At 33.9% G+C, this 18,109-nt stretch overlaps 1 protein-coding gene across 1 annotated transcript in view; it reads left to right on the top strand.

The window, feature by feature from the left end:
* ZNF804A (zinc finger protein 804A) overlaps window positions 1-18,109 on the top strand; it is a 400,085-nt gene that overhangs the window by 320,767 nt on the left and 61,209 nt on the right. The window contains 1 exon segment of the mRNA XM_020978671.2: window positions 11,213-11,356. Coding sequence (XP_020834330.1) covers window positions 11,213-11,356 — 144 coding nt within the window.

Here is an 18,109-nt window from a genome sequence, read left to right as displayed (position 1 = left end):
TTAAACTGGTTCATTAAAGGGAAAAGAAATGGATTTCAACAGACAGAAAAGTTCAGGGAATTGATTTATGGCACATGAGACAGACAGAGAAATTGTACCAAGGTGGGAAAGGAGAAAATGCCATCATGGAAGAGATGCTTAATGGTTTAATTCCACTGTAATATAAAGTGTGTCAAATGTAGCCATTGATATTATAAATACCAAGGTGCTTTTTCAAATATCCCTTATGTCCGAAGTCCATAGTTTTGAGATTTAACTAACATGGAAATTTTCAAATAACATAATTTCTTTTTTAATGTAAATCAAATAAAATATGAGGATCTTTTCTAAATTGAAAGAGCTTATAAGACTGGAAAGAAGCTGACATGTAGACCTATGATCATGTCTCTATTTTCAGCTTACCACAATAGAGACTTTGAGGAATTTCTCCTTGGGTGAGATCTGAAACTCTTATCTAAATTGAGCTGAGTTAACTCACTCCTGATGCAAAAAATCCTTCAATCTTTATTTTATGATATACATTCTTATATGTACACTTTCTCTGATTTCTGTTTTTCTATCAACTTAAAGGTATTTCTTTGATTTAAAGAAAAGTTTATAACATCCTAAATGGATACTAAAGAGATCTTTAAATGTTTTATTGACTTTTTGAAATTTTTACATTAGAGTCATTTCCAGATATTGATAATCTACCCTATCTCAACCACCCTTCAGGAACCTAACCCCTCCTATACCAAAGAGTCTTTTGTGTTATGAAGCAGGTTCAAAGTGATGACATTTTGAATATGTATCCAGAGTCTGTTTCAGTTCTACTGATTCTATGAAGTCTTGGCATCTTGCCAGCAAGGAATAACATATGAATAGTTAGAATAGTAAAATGAATTTGCGCACGTTTATATTACTATGTATTAAGTAGCTTTGTAACTAGGTATGTGGTCCTTGTTCTTTCTTGAAGTTTGATTAGATTATGCAGACCATGTAGCCCATGATGATCTGGAGCATCTTCCTCCTAGCTCCCACTAGCACCAGTAATCTAAGTCCCCAGAATTTGATAACCTCTTCCCCCCAGGTTCTAGAAGTATTTCTGTAGGGTCAGGAAGGAATCATTAATGCCTTTGGTTCAAGCCCCTACCACTAATTCTCTCCAAGATTACCAGTTGAGAATCAATTTAGTAAGCCATTATTAAGTAGCTTTTAACAAGGTTATTTAAGAAGGGAATACTATAACAACAATTGACATACATCATTACTAACCCCCAAGTATCTGTGACATTCATTTCCAAAATTACCTATTTTGTCAAGATAAAATGGGCTCAAGTTTAGAGAGTACATATGGCAAAGGGGGAGCTCACAGACTCTGGATGCTAGAAATCTTTTGTCCTGTATGTGGAGTGCTTGTGAAGTTCTCATTTGTCACAATGTAGCATCTTAATGGGCTTCTTATAAAGCCATGAGTCCCATATATACTTGGCTTGCATTACTTTAAACACTGATTTGGGGACACTGTTTAGGCCCCCCCTTGGGAAGATAGAAACCATAATTATTTTCCCAGGGGTAAAATACCAGGACAGTGGTAGAAAGATGAGGACGTTTAGTATCCTTTGAAGCTGTCAAAGTCCTTTTCTGGTCAAATATGAGGGGAAAGAGATTTGGCCAAAGCTGAGGCGTCTCCTTCTTGACCCTGAGAGATTCCTCCTTGATAGAATTCTGCAAAGACATATGCTACAATTTCTATTAAAATGCCTTTTCCTAATTAACTGACTTTGTAATATACAGAATACTTGGGCAGGTGTGTCTAAATTTCAAGGACTGTTGGAAGAGATGTCATTTTTGGCCTCATTTAATTTAATCCAATGGCTTTCAAAGACTTTCCACACTTAGTCTAAGGTCTTTTAACTGATTCATTGAGCCATACTCTCACCTAGTGAAGATATCAGAGCTGATATGGGGTAGGATGGTTCCAACACCACCTTTATACTCGTAAAACTTACAAAAATGAAAAGTTGATATAAAACGATAAATGAAATGTGTATGTGTTCATGTATATATATAAGTATTTAAGAAATACATTATCAATATAACATATGTAAAAACAATAAAAGTAACTCAAATACAATTATAAAAAGACTGAGGGAATAAAAACAAGATTTCACTCTGATTATCTAGGATCTTTAAGGAATAAACTATTGAAGAAGACCTTAGTTCATTAAACATAGAGAAGAAAATATGTGTTGGAATTCAAAAAGAAAAAAATAAATCAGCAGTATGACTGCAACATCAGGGTATTATCAAGTTGGACTTATCTGTGCTACCAGAGCAAACCAATGTGTAGATATCAAATTTCTCTGATCTGTAAGTCAAAACAGGATATCCAACTGATGGTGGTGCATTTTCCCTTTGTACTGGCAAGATCTCTGAAAAAAAAATGATTGCAAAATACATTGAACTCTCTTAGAAATTAGACTTTGTAATCTTGAGATGTAGTGCTTGTGTTAGTTCAAAGGAAATATCTTTTACTCACCAGAAAGAAGGCCACTAAGATAAAAAATGACTCAGAAACAGGGCTGTAGAAATGAGGCATTGAATGCAACCAAATAGTATAATATTGTCTTAATTTTAAAATATTTCACAGTTGGTTAGAGAGATATACAACAGTAATGTCAGTCAAACTCTTTCATTCAAGTGTCACAATATTAAAATGATAAGATAGCAACTGTAGACAAAGTTCTCATCCCCAAGTAATTCACAAATTTCTGGGGAAAATAACACTAACTCTAACACTTCCAAGACTGATGGGTTCAGTTCATCCCCATCCACAAATATAGATGTCAGTTCTTTTAAAATTTAGTGAATGGTCTTTCAAAGCTACTGCGGTTGTAAAATTTATCAGTCTGTCATCAACATTTACATAAGCCTCTCTGAACTTAGTGAAGATGGTTTCCATAGATGAGATGCACAGTCACTGGAATATGCTAGAATTGTTTCCAGTTTCATAAGTCCTGTAGGTTTATACTCCAATGAATAGTCTTGAAAAACTTATGATCTACTCCATTCAGTGGATGAGGCATTGGAGAAATATATTAATCAAGGCCAACATAGAAAAAGTACATTTGAACATATAACATGGCTCATACAGTAAATCTGACATTTTAAACCATACAGTTGTAAGGAATTTAATTGAATTTACTATTGAATTTTACTGACATTGTTTTAGTCGTGTCTGACTCTTTGTGACCCCATTTGGGGTTTTCTTGGCAAAGATACTGGAGTGGTTTGCCATTTCCTTCTTCAGCTTATTTTACAGATAAGGAAACTGAGGCAAACAGGGTTAAGTGAGTTGCCCAAGGTTACATAGCTATTAAGTGTCTGAGGGCAGATTTGAACTGAGGAAGATTAGTCTTCCTGATTCCAGATCCAGCACTCTATCCACAATGCCATTTAATAAATAAATGCTGTAAGTTTCCTGAAATGATTATTATGACAAAATGCCTCAGCCCATTGGAGCTTTTTTTTTTAATTCTGAGCTTTTCACAGAAGACAAAAACAAGTCAATGATACTAAAAGTGCTATGTCTTTTATTGTGGGTGTATTTTATCTCTCATGATGAAAGTTCCTTAATGCTAGAGGACCACCTCCCAGACCATGAGGAAGGAAGGGAAAGGGGAAGGATGCATATGTATCTCAGTCACTGAGAGAGAAGGACACAACTGTATCTGTAGAGAAGCAGGATACTTTCAAGTGGGTATTTCAGGGCTTAAGTGAGATGATTTTTAAATCTGAGTAAGAACAGGTTTGCTGAACTTGCAAGTGAAACCCTGGCCCCAGTACTCAAGCTCTATAAGGTTTTCATTATTTTTTCCCATTAGGGTACTAGGGTAAGTCCCACACAACTAGATAGGTCCTTGAAAAGGGAACTGGGTGTTTTATAAGGGGCACAGGAATTTCATTACATGAAAATACTTGATTTCCCTTTTCTAAAGTCATTAACAGGTAGGCAAACATTAGCTAGTGTCTTTGCTAGCCTTAGGAAGTTTCAGGAACCAGGGCCCAGCATAAAGAAATATAAATGCTATCCACATACAGAAAAAGACCCATGGAAGTCTGAATGCAGATGGAAACATACTATTTGCTCTCCTTTTTTTTTGTTGTTTTGTTTTATTTCTTCTTTCATGGTGTTCCTCCCATTAGTCTTAATTCTTCTGTACATCATGAATAATGTGAATATATGCTTAATGTGAATGTATAAGTAGAGCTTATATCAGATTACAAGCTGTCTTTGAGAGGGGGGAGGAGAGGAAGAAGGAGAACATTTAAAACTTAAAATCTTATAAAACTGGATGTTGAAAACTAAAAACAAATGTTACTTAAAATTAAAAAAAAAGAAATATAGACCCCACAACAAAGCCTTGTGGCAAAAAAGCAAAGTGACTTTATTGTGGAGTAGGACTCAACAGACAAAGGACAACATGGAAAGTGAAAGAAACAGTTCCTTTGGGCCCTCAAGCAAAATCAGGCCCCCTACTGTGGCCCCTGAAGGAAATGGGACATCATCTCTGCAAACTAGGAAAGTCTAGTGAGTTTTTATAGGGCACTTATATAGTTCTAACAAGACCAGGCATTGGGAAAAGGGAGGGAGTTGGCTACACCTCGGAACTGGTGCTGATTTATTCTAATGAGAGGAAACTTCTGAGGAATTGGAGGCTAGTTGATATTCAAATGAATTACTGGGAGAAAGAGATTTGAGACCATTACTGCTGGGGTTTTGGGAATTTCCCCTAGGCTTCTTCATTTTACAGATGGAATGCTACTGTATACTTTAAAGCTAGGAAGCTAGAAGTTTCCAGCAACCAAGATTCCAGACATTAAAGACAGGACGTAACCATGTTAGGAAGAGGAACTCATTTAATTGAGGTATAGCAGATAGGTGGCCCAGTGGATAGAGCACTGTGCCTAGAGACATGAAGGCCTAAGTCCAAATCCAGCCTCTAATGTTTAATAGTTATGTGATGCTGGGCAAGTCACTGAACAGACATAATTGGTGCTATATAAATTTCAGCAATTGTTAGATAATGCTTTTCTAGAATGGATCTCAAAATCTGTTTGTTCAGACTACCAAGTCAAATTCAAATGGTATTATTCTAGGAAAGCTTTACAAAGATAATTAGTTATATAGTTTCTTGTACATAGCAAGTACCTAATAAATGTTGGCTTGTTAATTTATTTGGTAGTATTTGAACATAGAGAAAAGTACTTCAATTAAGGAGATGGCATCAGAGCAATGACTTTTGTAGAAAGTGGTTAATAGCCATTTATCTACTCAGAGTACATAGAATGACCCAGTGTATATTGAAAGATGAAGGCAGTTAACTGTGTGGTGGGGAGGCTCTTGTTGCACTTCACATTTGAATTGAGAATCACTATGCGTATCTAGGTTGTGAGGTGGTGAATGAAAATAAATACTGATTACACAATTTATTTTCTATGAGTGAAAAAGCACCTCTGAAACTCCCTAGCTCTTTACATGCTAAGCTTCTGATCTTTAGTCTCTATAAATTTTGCTTTAAGACAAAGCTTAGATCTTTGTTGAGGAAATGAGATTTAAGTTTCACTTTTAAAAACTCATTACAAAAGGAAATAGGGTTTTGAAAGCACTGTTTATGTTTATAGGGGAGAGACTCCTGGATTTTTTTCTCAATTACATTTTTTGACTTACGATTAAGTCAAGATAATTATCTAGATTTCAAGTAAGGGTACACATCTTTGCTCTCTGTATACTTCCAGGGCTTTTGTGATTCTTGAGTGACAAAGAAACAATAATAAATGATCACTTTGAAAGAAAGGTGTAAGATAAAGAATTTTTTAAGTCCAAAAATATTATTGGGGGTCATTTGAAAATATTAGATTATTTAGAATCCTATCTATTTACAATCCCTTTATACAATTCCATATCCTTTATTAGATTATTTATAACAGAAACAGATGGATGTGGCATGTAATTAAGACTATCATTTAGTATTGATAATGTGTGCAGTGCGTTTAGTATTCCAAATTGACACTGTACCAGCCCTCAAGGTGCTTACCCAAAGGACTAGACAAGTCTAAACAAGTAAGACAAAACAAATACATGGGGTAGGAATAATTGTTTTAAAATAGCATTTATCTAGGGCTTTGTATTTTCAAAGAATATTCATCATACTGTTGTATGGAGCTGTTTATGCATTATTTTTCAGCAAAGAAAGCTAGGAGGCTGCCTAGTATAGTGGGAACAGACCCAGGCTTAAAAATAAAGGATGGGATTTGAATATAGGATTGGCCAAAAATATTAACACAAGGTATTTTACTTTCAGGCCTAATTTCATTGTAAAATTCAGGAGATGAAATAAATGATGTTTTAGGTTTTCCTCAGATATTGTGAAATAGGGTTATACCAGGTCATCCTGACATAAAGTCTGGTTCTCTCTTAGCTATACCATCCTGGAAATACCATTACCCAAAAACTGGTATAGGTTACCAACATTAATTTCCCAATGTGGAAAACAATTGTCACTCAAAAACATTTCCTGTTTTTCTTTTATCTGTTTATTTATTTGTTTTTCCTTGAAGGGAAACCAATTGGGCATATATATTTAAAGTTACAAATTGAAAGATGGTAAATGAAATCAGAATAGTGTAGCACACACATTTTCTGGACTAATTCTCCCAATTCCCACTTTCAAGAAGGTAAAATGCCCAGAGAAAAACTGATGCATCCCCTTATGGTTCTATAATTAATCTTAAAGGGTTGAAGGGTTGTTTTTTCTAATGCTACAGTTCAAGCCTCCACTGTTATGCTTCTACGTGATTGCAGTCAGTGATATCAATTAGTGAGTCAGCTTTAGTTTTTTGAAAGAAATAGGGATTGTAGAAAGAAATATAAGATGGTAGAGTAAGAACAGCTGGCATAAAAGAGCCCCAACCCTGAAGATCTATGACACACTTCCATATAGAAAATAGAAGACAAGCTCAAACTTGGAGAACACATAATAAAGCAATAAAAGCACTTATAAATCCTCTTATTGGAGTCCTCAAGATATTCCCCTTATGTGTGGTATAGTTTTCTATTCTTTGTGTTCTTTGTAGATCATTTATTCTGTCTTTGGCTCCTCTTGAATGCAATGCTTTAAAAAAAAGTATGTCTTTTTTGATGAAAAGGCAAATAGTATATTTCTGAAACATTAATAGGTGAGGCCATACTCAAGATTAAAAATATATTGCATCGATTTTCTTATTTGATTGACACGCACTCTCCTATTTTGCCCATTTATATAATTCCCTTCACAAGAATTCGTTGCTCTGGCTGGAGAAAGGAATAATTCTCTTCCCAACTCTAGTCTAATAAGTTATACCTCTTGACGCATTACCTAATAATCAACCCAATGAGTGAAGAAGAGGTTCCCTACAGCCTTTTTTAGAGGTGACAAAAAAAAGTATGTCTTGCTTTAGTGAACTGCTCATCTCAGAAGAAAGATGAACACGAGATAAGCAAAGAGCACAGATAGTAGTGATGTGAATGGACTAAGTATCTGAGAGTAACAGGAGGTATCTAATATTGACTGGTCCTAGGTAGAGTAAGTAACACTGATTCAGTCAATGACATGTAAGGATGGGGGGGGCAGCTAGGTGGCACAGTAGATAGAGCACTGGCCCTGAAGTCAGGAGGACCTGAGTTCAAATTTGGCCTCAGACCAAACACTTGACGCTCACTAGCTGTGTGACCCTGGGCAAGTCACTTAACCCTGATTGCTTAAAAATAAAATAAAATAAAATAAGAATGGGTCATCAAACATCATAGAGTGAAGGACATCTTTTATCTGATAGACATTTTCTTACTGAAAACAGTACAGAGGCTTGTATAAGAATTAGAGTCATACCATTCTTGTTGAGGGCCCCTGGGCTCAGTACTAATTCACAAAGAACACAACTTAAGGACCAAGGATAAAGTCAGCCACTACACTATAATTTAGAGAATTTTACTTGGGGTTAACCAATCAGGATGAGAGAAGATGGGCTTGGGAGTCAAAAGAGCATGGATCTTCTTTTCACAGTGTTGAGTAAAGAGTCTTAGAAGGTTGGAAATAGTTTAAAGACCAGTGACATAAAAATACAGACATTTGAGATATTCTCCTATGTCTGTCACCAATAGCACTAACTCTTCAACTGTAGCAAAGTCAATTCTATGTGCCTCAGTTTTCTTATCTGGAAAATGAAGGAATTGTACTAGATTTTCTTTCTAATTTTGCATCAGTATATGCATACAATGCATGTAGTTATCTCCCCTCCATCATCTTTCTTCACAAGGAATTTCCTTCTGCTTTAATTTGATAAATAATTACATTATTTATTTTCCAATCTAATAACCATCTTCAAGTTATTACAGCAGATATAGGAGAAATATCCATATGTGTTATTTAGTAATTAATTATGACTGTTATTCAACATGGGGATGTTTGAGTTATATTTAAATGAAAGCATACCATTATTCTAGAATTTAATCCAAATGATTTACTTTATTTTATACAAATAAAATGCTGTGAAAAGTCACTGCACATTTTACTTCTAATTGAAATTTTCTCTCTTCCCCTCTAAACCATTCCTGTAGACTTGTAATCAGTCCAAAAAACAGTTTCTCTTCTCCATTCTACCATCACAAATCTCCAAGATTAAGGAACAGTGGTTGTGAACAATGAATGCTTAAAGCCCTGATATTCTTGTCAGAGAAATCAGTTAAACAAGAACATATTCTATTTAGTTATCATAGTTGAGAGATGAAAAACTGATGTAGTAGAATACTCCACATCTATGAGGACATATAAGGGATAAAAATATTCCAGGAAAAAATGTTACCACTCAAATTGCCCAGTGTTGTTTATAAATTTCAGTCAAAAGAATCCATTCCTCCCTTCTTTCTCAGTATGGAGAGATTCAACTAAGACCATGGGCACAATGCAACAAAATGCTATCACTCAACTTTCGTCCACTTTAAAGTTAAATATTTTGGTACCTTATCCATAACCTTGAAAAACTATTGAATTGAGTTAAATATTATCCAATTAAGTATCAAATATTGGGTTTCTTGGTACTGTAAGATCCAGAAATGAACTAGTTTGTTTTTGGTTCTTCCCTCCCCAACTTTTTGTTTGTTTTGTTTTGAGCTACTATATTGATATATAGGCATAGCCTAAGAGAAGTGTGGGTGTATTTCTGCCAGGAAGAATCAAATGATATTTTGTTTGAGCAAGATCCATCCTTACCAAACAAAAACACACAATAAATTTAAGGATCTAGATATTTGGGGAGAGGAGGAGGTGATTAATTATTGGAAAAAATAAACTGGATTGGGTAGAAAAGTATTATTGGCAGAGAATCAATTGAACAGTAGGTTTAGCCTCTGACTATGAAACCATTTAGTAATCATGTCTTCAGAATTGAATGGGGTTTTATCACTACTACACACACTTGAGGCATGAAATCATGGCACTGCATTTTCCTCATTAAAACTGCTGTTTTCATAATACACTCATTTAAAGCAATTTTAGTAAATATCTAACACATGACATTATCTATTTGAATAATTTTTGTCCTTTCAACAGGTTTGCTTTGGACATTTTTTTTTAAAGAATGAAGGAACAATAAGGAAATGAACATTAATCTGATTAGGTATATTGATTTAATGGATAATAAGTACAAAATTTCATTTGGAATTTTTTTTTTGTTATTTAATGCTTCCTACCAAATAGTTTGTAAAAGCAGCAGAAAGATATCTTATAGAAATAATAGATTCAAAGAGAAGTGAACCATAATAAATAACATTTCCATAGATTAAATGACAGTTGGGGCACCCAATTAGCATAGACTTAATTAGAGTTTGAATATGTGTGAATAATTAATAAGTTCATTAAAGCTGGGTAAAAGTCTCAGTCACTCATTAAGTGGCATGAAATGCCAACCAACATTATGAGATGCTATTCTAACTTTTTAAAAATTATTGCAGTTTTCAGAATACCATCTCTCATCAGTGACTATGCAATTAGATGTGGGGGTGGGGCACAGAGAGGGAGAGCATTAAAATTTTGTCTTGAAGGAAGATGTGAAATACATAAAGAAGGAGAAATGATACGTCTGAGTTGTAGGTACAGCTACTACAACATTGCTGGAGAAAGTAAAGCAGAAGAAATTTATTAAACAAGAATATCTGAAAGAAACTATACATTCTTCCCAGATGAATTGAATATAGGGTACTTAAAGTTTACCCTAAAGTGAAGGAATTGCCCCAATTACTTTTCAATCTATGTAATTTCCTGTTTTCTTTATTATTTCAAACTGTCTCTTCACAAAGTTAAAAGAACAAGAGTTTAGTTTTTTTTTCCTGTATCAGTAAAGAATTCTGTTATCTGTCATTTAGCATCAGATAGAGCAAAACCACATGTGAGCAAACACATTTTTCATTGTTTCAAGTAGTTGGTATGGCAAGATTCTGACACAGCCTTAGTCGTGTCTCATTTTGGTGTTTTGTTTTTTAGTTTAGAGATGTGGCAAAATATATTCTATTCTCATTTTTCAGCAAAGTCTAGAACAATTGCTTTTTAAAGAGCGTCATAAATAGGTTTGTGTCTAAATGAATACCTTTGCACAAATGGCACACAGTTGAGATATTTCTTGAATGATTCAGGATTTAAAATACCTAGGCTCCAAGAATATTCTTTATCATATCAGTACAGATCTATTCAAAGATCTCTGAGGTACATTTAAGTTGTTAGGATTAGAAAGTGGAAACTTCTGACTATTGAAGACAGAAATATGAACAGCTGAATGGACTCAGCAGTCCTCACAATTCCCTCTCTGCTTCTTTAAAGGACAGTTGTTTCAATTCAGTATTTCTATTCCCTTACTTCTTCCAATATTGTTTTCATTTTTCTACTCCTCCATTATTTTCATGTTGACCTTAAGCCTTCTTTAGTCAGGCAGGTAATCAGCATATATTAGCACTTATTATGAAAAGTGGAAAGAAGAAAGAACATTTCTATTTAAGTATGGCTTCATATAGGTGCTTTACTTTTATTTATTTTTTCCTATTATAAGTGATTAAAATATTGTACTCAATATTCATTTCAATCCAACTCAAATCAGAAGGAGATCTAAAGCATTTTCTCCTTTGTGGGATCTTTTTCTCCAGGATTATGCTGAGAAGGAGAACACAATAGCAAAGGCTCTGGAAGACCTAAAGGCCAATTTCTACTGTGAACTCTGTGACAAACAATATTACAAACATCAAGAGTTTGACAATCATATTAATTCATATGACCATGCTCACAAGCAGGTAAGTAATAGATGTAAGAGACTAAAATAAATATTCTAAAAATGTCTGACATTTCAAAACATTGGTAATAATTTGTTTCTTTGGTTGAACTTCTAGGGTTGTGTGTGTGTATATTATGTATACACACAAATATTATATATATATATATATATATATATACATATATATATATATTTCTTTGATGACAAATCTTTCTTGAGAAATGTTTTGAAAAAAATAAAATTTCAATCTGGGATGATGTTTTGTTAATTTCTAGGAATAGCCATTGAAGAAGGAATAGGAGAGAATGGCTAAAAAATAGCCAACAAAAAATACAATAATATTTCTGGAGTGCAGTTACATCTCATAAGTAGTGGTATTCTGAAAATAATTTATCATATGAGGTGAAGATGGTACATTTCCATAAATCCACTATTTTTAAAAAATGTATATAATCAATTATATTTGTCAAATGAAAGTAGATTTTGATCATGGCTTTTATTGAAAATGCCTTATGTTAGCATTACTATTGAAAAATGAAAAAAGATACCATAGAATTCTAAAGAACATCCAAAATTCTTTAGTTTTATGATCTCTAACTATGAACATCATTTAGGTTATTTTAACATCAATTTTCTCTTTGCTATCATTTGTAAACCATCATATTGAGTTTAGTTTCAGTGCTAAATGATGGTATCCCCTAAATTATGTTTCAAAACAATGATTGTGATTGGTGAAAACTGAATAACAGCTGTATTATTACCTACAGTTACTTCATTGATTTCAACACAAATTCATTTTGTGATTACATGTTTTGAAATTATAGTTATCCTTGTTTATTTTACGTGTGTATACTTATTCTTACTTCTCAAAATTGTTCCCAATTTTGGGAACAATTGGGAACTTCCTAATTAGTTGTCCGGAACATTTCAAAAATCCACCCCTTTCTCTCTATCTACCTGGCCACCATATTACTTCAAGCCTTCATTACCTGGCCTGTTACACTAGCCTCTTAATTAGTTTCCTTGCTTTTAGTCTCTCTCAGCTACAATCCAGCCTTCCATAGCTATAAAAAGTAATAACCCTAAAGCATAGATCTAGAAAATGTCACTTCCTTATTCAATAAACTCCAGTGCCTCCTTCTTATATCTAGGAACCTGGATTTAACTTTTTTGTTGTTGTTCAGTCATCTCCAACTGTTTGTGACCCCATTTTGGGTTTTCTTGATAAAGATACTGGATGAGGAAACTGAGGCAAATAGGGTTAGGTGATTTTCCCAGAGTCACATAGCTAGTGTCTGCAGTCAGACTTGAATTCACGAAGATGAGCCTACCTGAGTCTCAGCCCAGTGCTCTATGCACTGCACCACCTAACTGACTTAGCTCCAAAATAATCATGTCATCAAAAGCTAACAATCTTCAAGGAGAAAAATATTTGCTCTAAGGAACACATCTTCTTTTAAGCTATATTGCCATCAGTTAGGTCCATGGTTTCTAGGGCAACAAAATCCTTTGTTTATGGCACTAAGGCTATTTCTTCATTTATGCTTATATGTATATAATTGTTTAATTATAGTTCAAATATATATAATATATATTCGAGCCAACTAACCAGGACCATCATACCTGGTAATATAGTAAGAATAATCAATTATTCCAAAACCATTAGAACTATTAGTCAGTCAAAAGTTATGCCCCAGATGGTTTGGTAACTAATATTCTAGCATTGCTGTAAGTTTCTCCTGACTTAAGGTTATATTGAAGGTTAAAGACTGAGGGAGGATGTGACCTCCCACAGGCTCACCAGATATCTTCACATTCTTTCTCTTGGTCAATGAACATTTGCTGAATTTGTATGTTGTTTGAGATACTCCTGTGAGGAGAACTTCCCTAGCTCTGACTGAGAAAAATAGACATTGTTAAAGTTTTTCTTTCTTGATTACACACACACACACACACACACACAAACACACAAAACCCACCACATTTCCTTGTGTTTCAGGAGCATCACTGGAATCTTCTTTTAGAAAATCATCTTATTATTCAGTCTTTTTTTGATTATTATTTAAAATAGTCTATGGTATTATGCAATCCTCACTCACTTTGTGTCCCATCTCCATGTCTAAGTCTGTTTGCTCCAAATAATAGTATGTTTTTTAATGTGCACAAAGTACACAAATTATTCTACCAACTCTTAAATGGTTTATAATTATAGTTTATTTAAAAGCCTACAGAGAGATAGCATCTTATTCACAAAAACATCCTATTAGAGACAAATTACACTTTAGTTGCAGACTATTTTTTAAGCTGCACGTATGCTAGTACTTAATTTGTGATAAAAATGCTTTTAGGAAATAATATACAAGTAAAAGTTGTAAATGAGGCATATTTATTAGGAAGGGGAAAGATACATTGAAAGTAAAACTACATTTTCATTGTACTTCATTATCTTTCAATATTCTTCAAGAATAGTAAATAGCATCTCTTTTGAATGTTCTATATGTGATAGGTTTAGCAATTTTTCAATGATACATCTTTGTTTCAGAGAAATCATACATATTATACGTTGTTGGTAAACCATTATGGTTCATTACTTATTCACCACATTTTATCTCATCAATAGTATTACATAGGGAAATCCTAAATTCAAATGATTATAAGTTACTTGTTTCTAAGACATACATAAATCATTGAAATTCAACCCAAATTCTATCATAAAATACTGCCCTTTGCAAACAGGTAGTGAGTTCTTCACAAGGGAAAAAAAAGTTTACTTTCAACTACTTTCAAACTGATTCACTTTCCTCTGAAGTAAAGCATCAGTGGATCCATTCACCCGGCAACTTATAGGCAATTCAAAGTTATTTTCGCTGCAAGAAATTTGCCACACTGATAGTATCTTGCAATATTTGGACATGTGAGAAAATGGAAAAGGGAAAAAGATTGCCTTAGTGCAACTGCTTCACAAAATTCTTGACTTTTTTCTCTTCAAAAAGCTTTGATGTGACTGAAATACCTCCCACAGGGCATTAAGTGACCTTTATCCAGAAGTTCAAGATTCAATGCATTGCCCTGTTTTGTTCTGCCAAGGAGGAAGTCAAGATCATTTTTTTTCTTCAGAATCAAGCATAGTTTGGGGGACTTACATATGGAAATGGAGTGATTTTACAGAAAAGTGTTTACCAATCTAAACAAATAGATCAGATTTTGAGATCTGAGTTTCTATTTTCCCCAGAAATTTTCATCTAAATATTAAAATGAGAAACCTGTAAAAAAAAAATAAGAGCAGTTTTCTAGGAGACAAGGGCTCTTTTGACCTATATTGTTACTTCTAGCTATACATATTCTGCTAGGCAATGGTAATGAGATTTTTTTTCACTGGATAATAGTTCTTACATCTTTGTAAATTGTTTGGTGAATGAACTGTTTCATTTTTCATAAACTTAGTTATATTTATTGCTGTTTTTAGACCGTGGTTGGGGGTGTAACATGGCCAATCCCATGTTTTGTTTTTTGTTTTTTTAATTAAAATAATGTCACTGATTCAAGTAAAATACAAGTGTTATTTGAGAACTCTGGCATCTATTGATTTGTAGTTTCCTTAGTGAAAACATTTGTTTAATTTTGTTTATCATGGCTATTCAATATAAAGTAAATTTAGAGATAGAGTTAGGAGGGACATCCCTAAACAGATATTATTCCTTTGGAGTAGACAAGAGTTTAGACATCTCATTTATTCTCTCTCTCTCTCTCTCTCTCTCTCTCTCTCTCTCTCTCTCTCTCTCTCTCTCTCTCTCTCTCTCTCTCTCTCTCTCTCTCTCTCTTTCTCTCTCTCATTCTCTCTCTCTCTCCTGTATGTGTATCTAAAATGTATATGTGTGTGTATATGTATAAAATACATTTATATATACTCTCCATATACACATATGCATACATAGAACATGCACATATTCCATCTGTATATGCTTTCTATCTATATATGCATATGTATATATGGAGAGTATATATATGTAAATATTCTATCTATATTTTATCTATGGATATATTCTATCTTATTCTATCTACATCTATATATGGACTTGTCAGGAAGACCTGAGTTGAACTCTTTCCTCTGTCAATGAGGATGATACTTATAGCACCTCCCTCACAAGGTTGTTGTGAGGTTCATGATATAATGACACACAAAGTGCTTTTGTACCGAAGGGGGGGAAACGCTGTGATTTCTTTCACACAAAAAACACAATTTCATACGGGTGAAATCAGATTATCATAAATGTTAAATGCAGCTTCCTAGGGGAAGAGAAATCACTAAAGGGTAATAGCCTGAGGGTCTTATGGAAGGCAGAAAGAGAAGCTTACATTTGCATAATGCTTTCTTGTTTCTAAAGTAAGTTCCTTAGAATCTTGTAAATAATCTTGTGAAGTAGAAAGCATAAAGATTATTTTTTTTCCATTTTACAGATAAAGAAACAAAGTCAGGAGGATGAGGAACTAGATTTTCTTATCTTGTGAATGCTCTTTTAACACCCATAACAAGTCCTCAAATTCTTCCTAACAACTGTTCAAAAAGATCAATGAATTCTAAGACAGAAAACACCACTTTATTATCTTTATTGACAAAGGAAAGAAATGGAATAGCCAAAGCAACCAATAAATGATGCATGATTTACATTTGGTTTTCTAGAATTTATAATGTATATAAATGAATCTAGTAGTACAGATTTTGATAACACTTCAAAATAAAATGAGGCACTCTGTAAAAACTCTATTATAAAAGCCAGTGGAATTGCAAACACTACCTAACTTCTTCCTGGTAAAGAACTTCCCACCTCATGTTTTATATAGGAACAAATCCTTTCCACATTTCCTTATAAGTCCAAAGAAAGTGATTTTTCTTTCTTCAAATTCCTTATTTGTTTTACCTGAGCAAACTCCCTTATATTTACAATTCATATGTGAAAAGAAATGCTGCAGGCATCCAATTGAATCCCCTCATTTTACACTTGATGAAAATGAGGCCTACAATTTTTAAGACATTTCCTCAAAGTGAAATAGGCAGTAATAAGCATCTGAGGTAGAATTTAATCCCAGAGCTTTTGACTCCAAAGCCAGGGTTTTTTCTAACATACTGTGTCAGTTATTTATGTGCATTTCCTCCCCTATTTTCAATTCAATAATTCAATTCAATAAACATTTATTAAGCATCTACTATATGCCAGGCAAGCTCCTAGAAAAATTCTGTTTGTCATATCTATCTTTGACTTCCCAGAATCCAGCACAGTGTCTTCAGCATAGAAGTACTATTTAATTATTTGAATGGAATGGAGGGAAATGGAGGTAGGGTGGAGGACTTTCTGTCGTTTGAATCAAGATGAAAATTAAAGAAAGTTCTAGTTATTAAACTAGATATTTTCCCAGACTCCAGATCTCCACCTCAACTCCCCTCTATTTTAATCAGGCTGTTTTTGTCTAAATGAGACAAGTAAATTGGTCAACTTCCACTTCCAGACTTAATTATCATCATGTTTCAATTTTTTTTCCTTTAAAGACCATGTCACTTGACTATGGGAGTGTTTGTTTGTTTGTTTGCTTTTTGGCAGTCGGGGTTAAGTGACTTGCCCAGGGTCGCACAAGCTAGTAAGTGTTGTGTGTCTGAGGCTGGATACGAACTCAGGTTCTCCTGACACCAAGACCAGAGCTCTATCCAGTGCACCACCTAGCTGCCCCCTATAGGATTATTTGAATGAAAGAATATTTGAGAGGCACTGTGGCATAATGAATTAATTTCTGGACCTTGAATCTAAAAGACTTAGGCTTGAATCCCATCTCACATGCATGACCCTGGACAAGTCTCTGCTTCTCTCAATCTCAGTTTTCTGGGTTTTGGTTTTATATGGAAAATAAGGATAAAACAGGTGACATTTATCTCATAGGGTAGATGAAAGTTTCAAATAAGATAATATGAAGTGCTTTGTTAGCTGTAGCATATAGGTAAATGGCAATTATTGTTATTGATGGTATATATCTATATAATTTTTAAAACATTTTTAGATAAGAAGCTATCTTATAACACCAAAGAAATATGCTTATCCTTTGCCTTGGTAGCCAGAAATCTAATTTAATCATTCATTAATTTATGCCACAAATATTTGAGTACTTATTATTTGCAATGGGTTTTTGTCTTTTAATCTTCAGCAATTAGTACAGTTCATGACATGGAGTAGACACTTAAAAGATGCTTATTGAATTGAACTTTGATAAGTGCTATGGAGGATATAAAGAAGAATATGACATGTCCCTTACCCTGCTTTTCCTTATCCCGTTTTTCTGTTTCTAAATCTACTTTGAGAGGCATTGTAGGATAATTTAAGGAGAACCAGCTTTAAAGTCAGGAAGACTTGTTTTTAAATCCTGAGTTTTAAACATACTGTGCTTTTGACTCTGGACAAGCCACTTAACCCCCACGTGTCCCAGGCAATTCCTGACTATACGGTACAAAATATGATTGTAGATACAGTATAGCTGATGTTGGTACAAAATAGTTGCCAAGCAGAGAGAGCTTTACCAACCAATGAAATCATCAGTCTGGACCAAAATAAAATAAGCAAGTTCAAGTCTAAAATGTTAACAAATGTTTCTTTTACAGAATTTGAGGGAGTCTGGGAAAAAAAAGAAAAAAGCATTTCGGCATAAATTTGTATCCTCACAGAATACCATTGCTCACAAGCACATATGTTTCAGTCATTTCAAAAAAGGAAGTAGTATTTCAAAGTGA

Source organism: Phascolarctos cinereus, unplaced genomic scaffold (assembly GCF_003287225.1).
Source record: "Phascolarctos cinereus isolate Bilbo 61053 unplaced genomic scaffold, phaCin_HiC Scaffold_726;HRSCAF=1367, whole genome shotgun sequence".
In the NCBI taxonomy this organism is placed as follows: domain Eukaryota; kingdom Metazoa; phylum Chordata; class Mammalia; order Diprotodontia; family Phascolarctidae; genus Phascolarctos; species Phascolarctos cinereus.
This window is presented reverse-complemented; position numbering and strand designations above follow the sequence as displayed.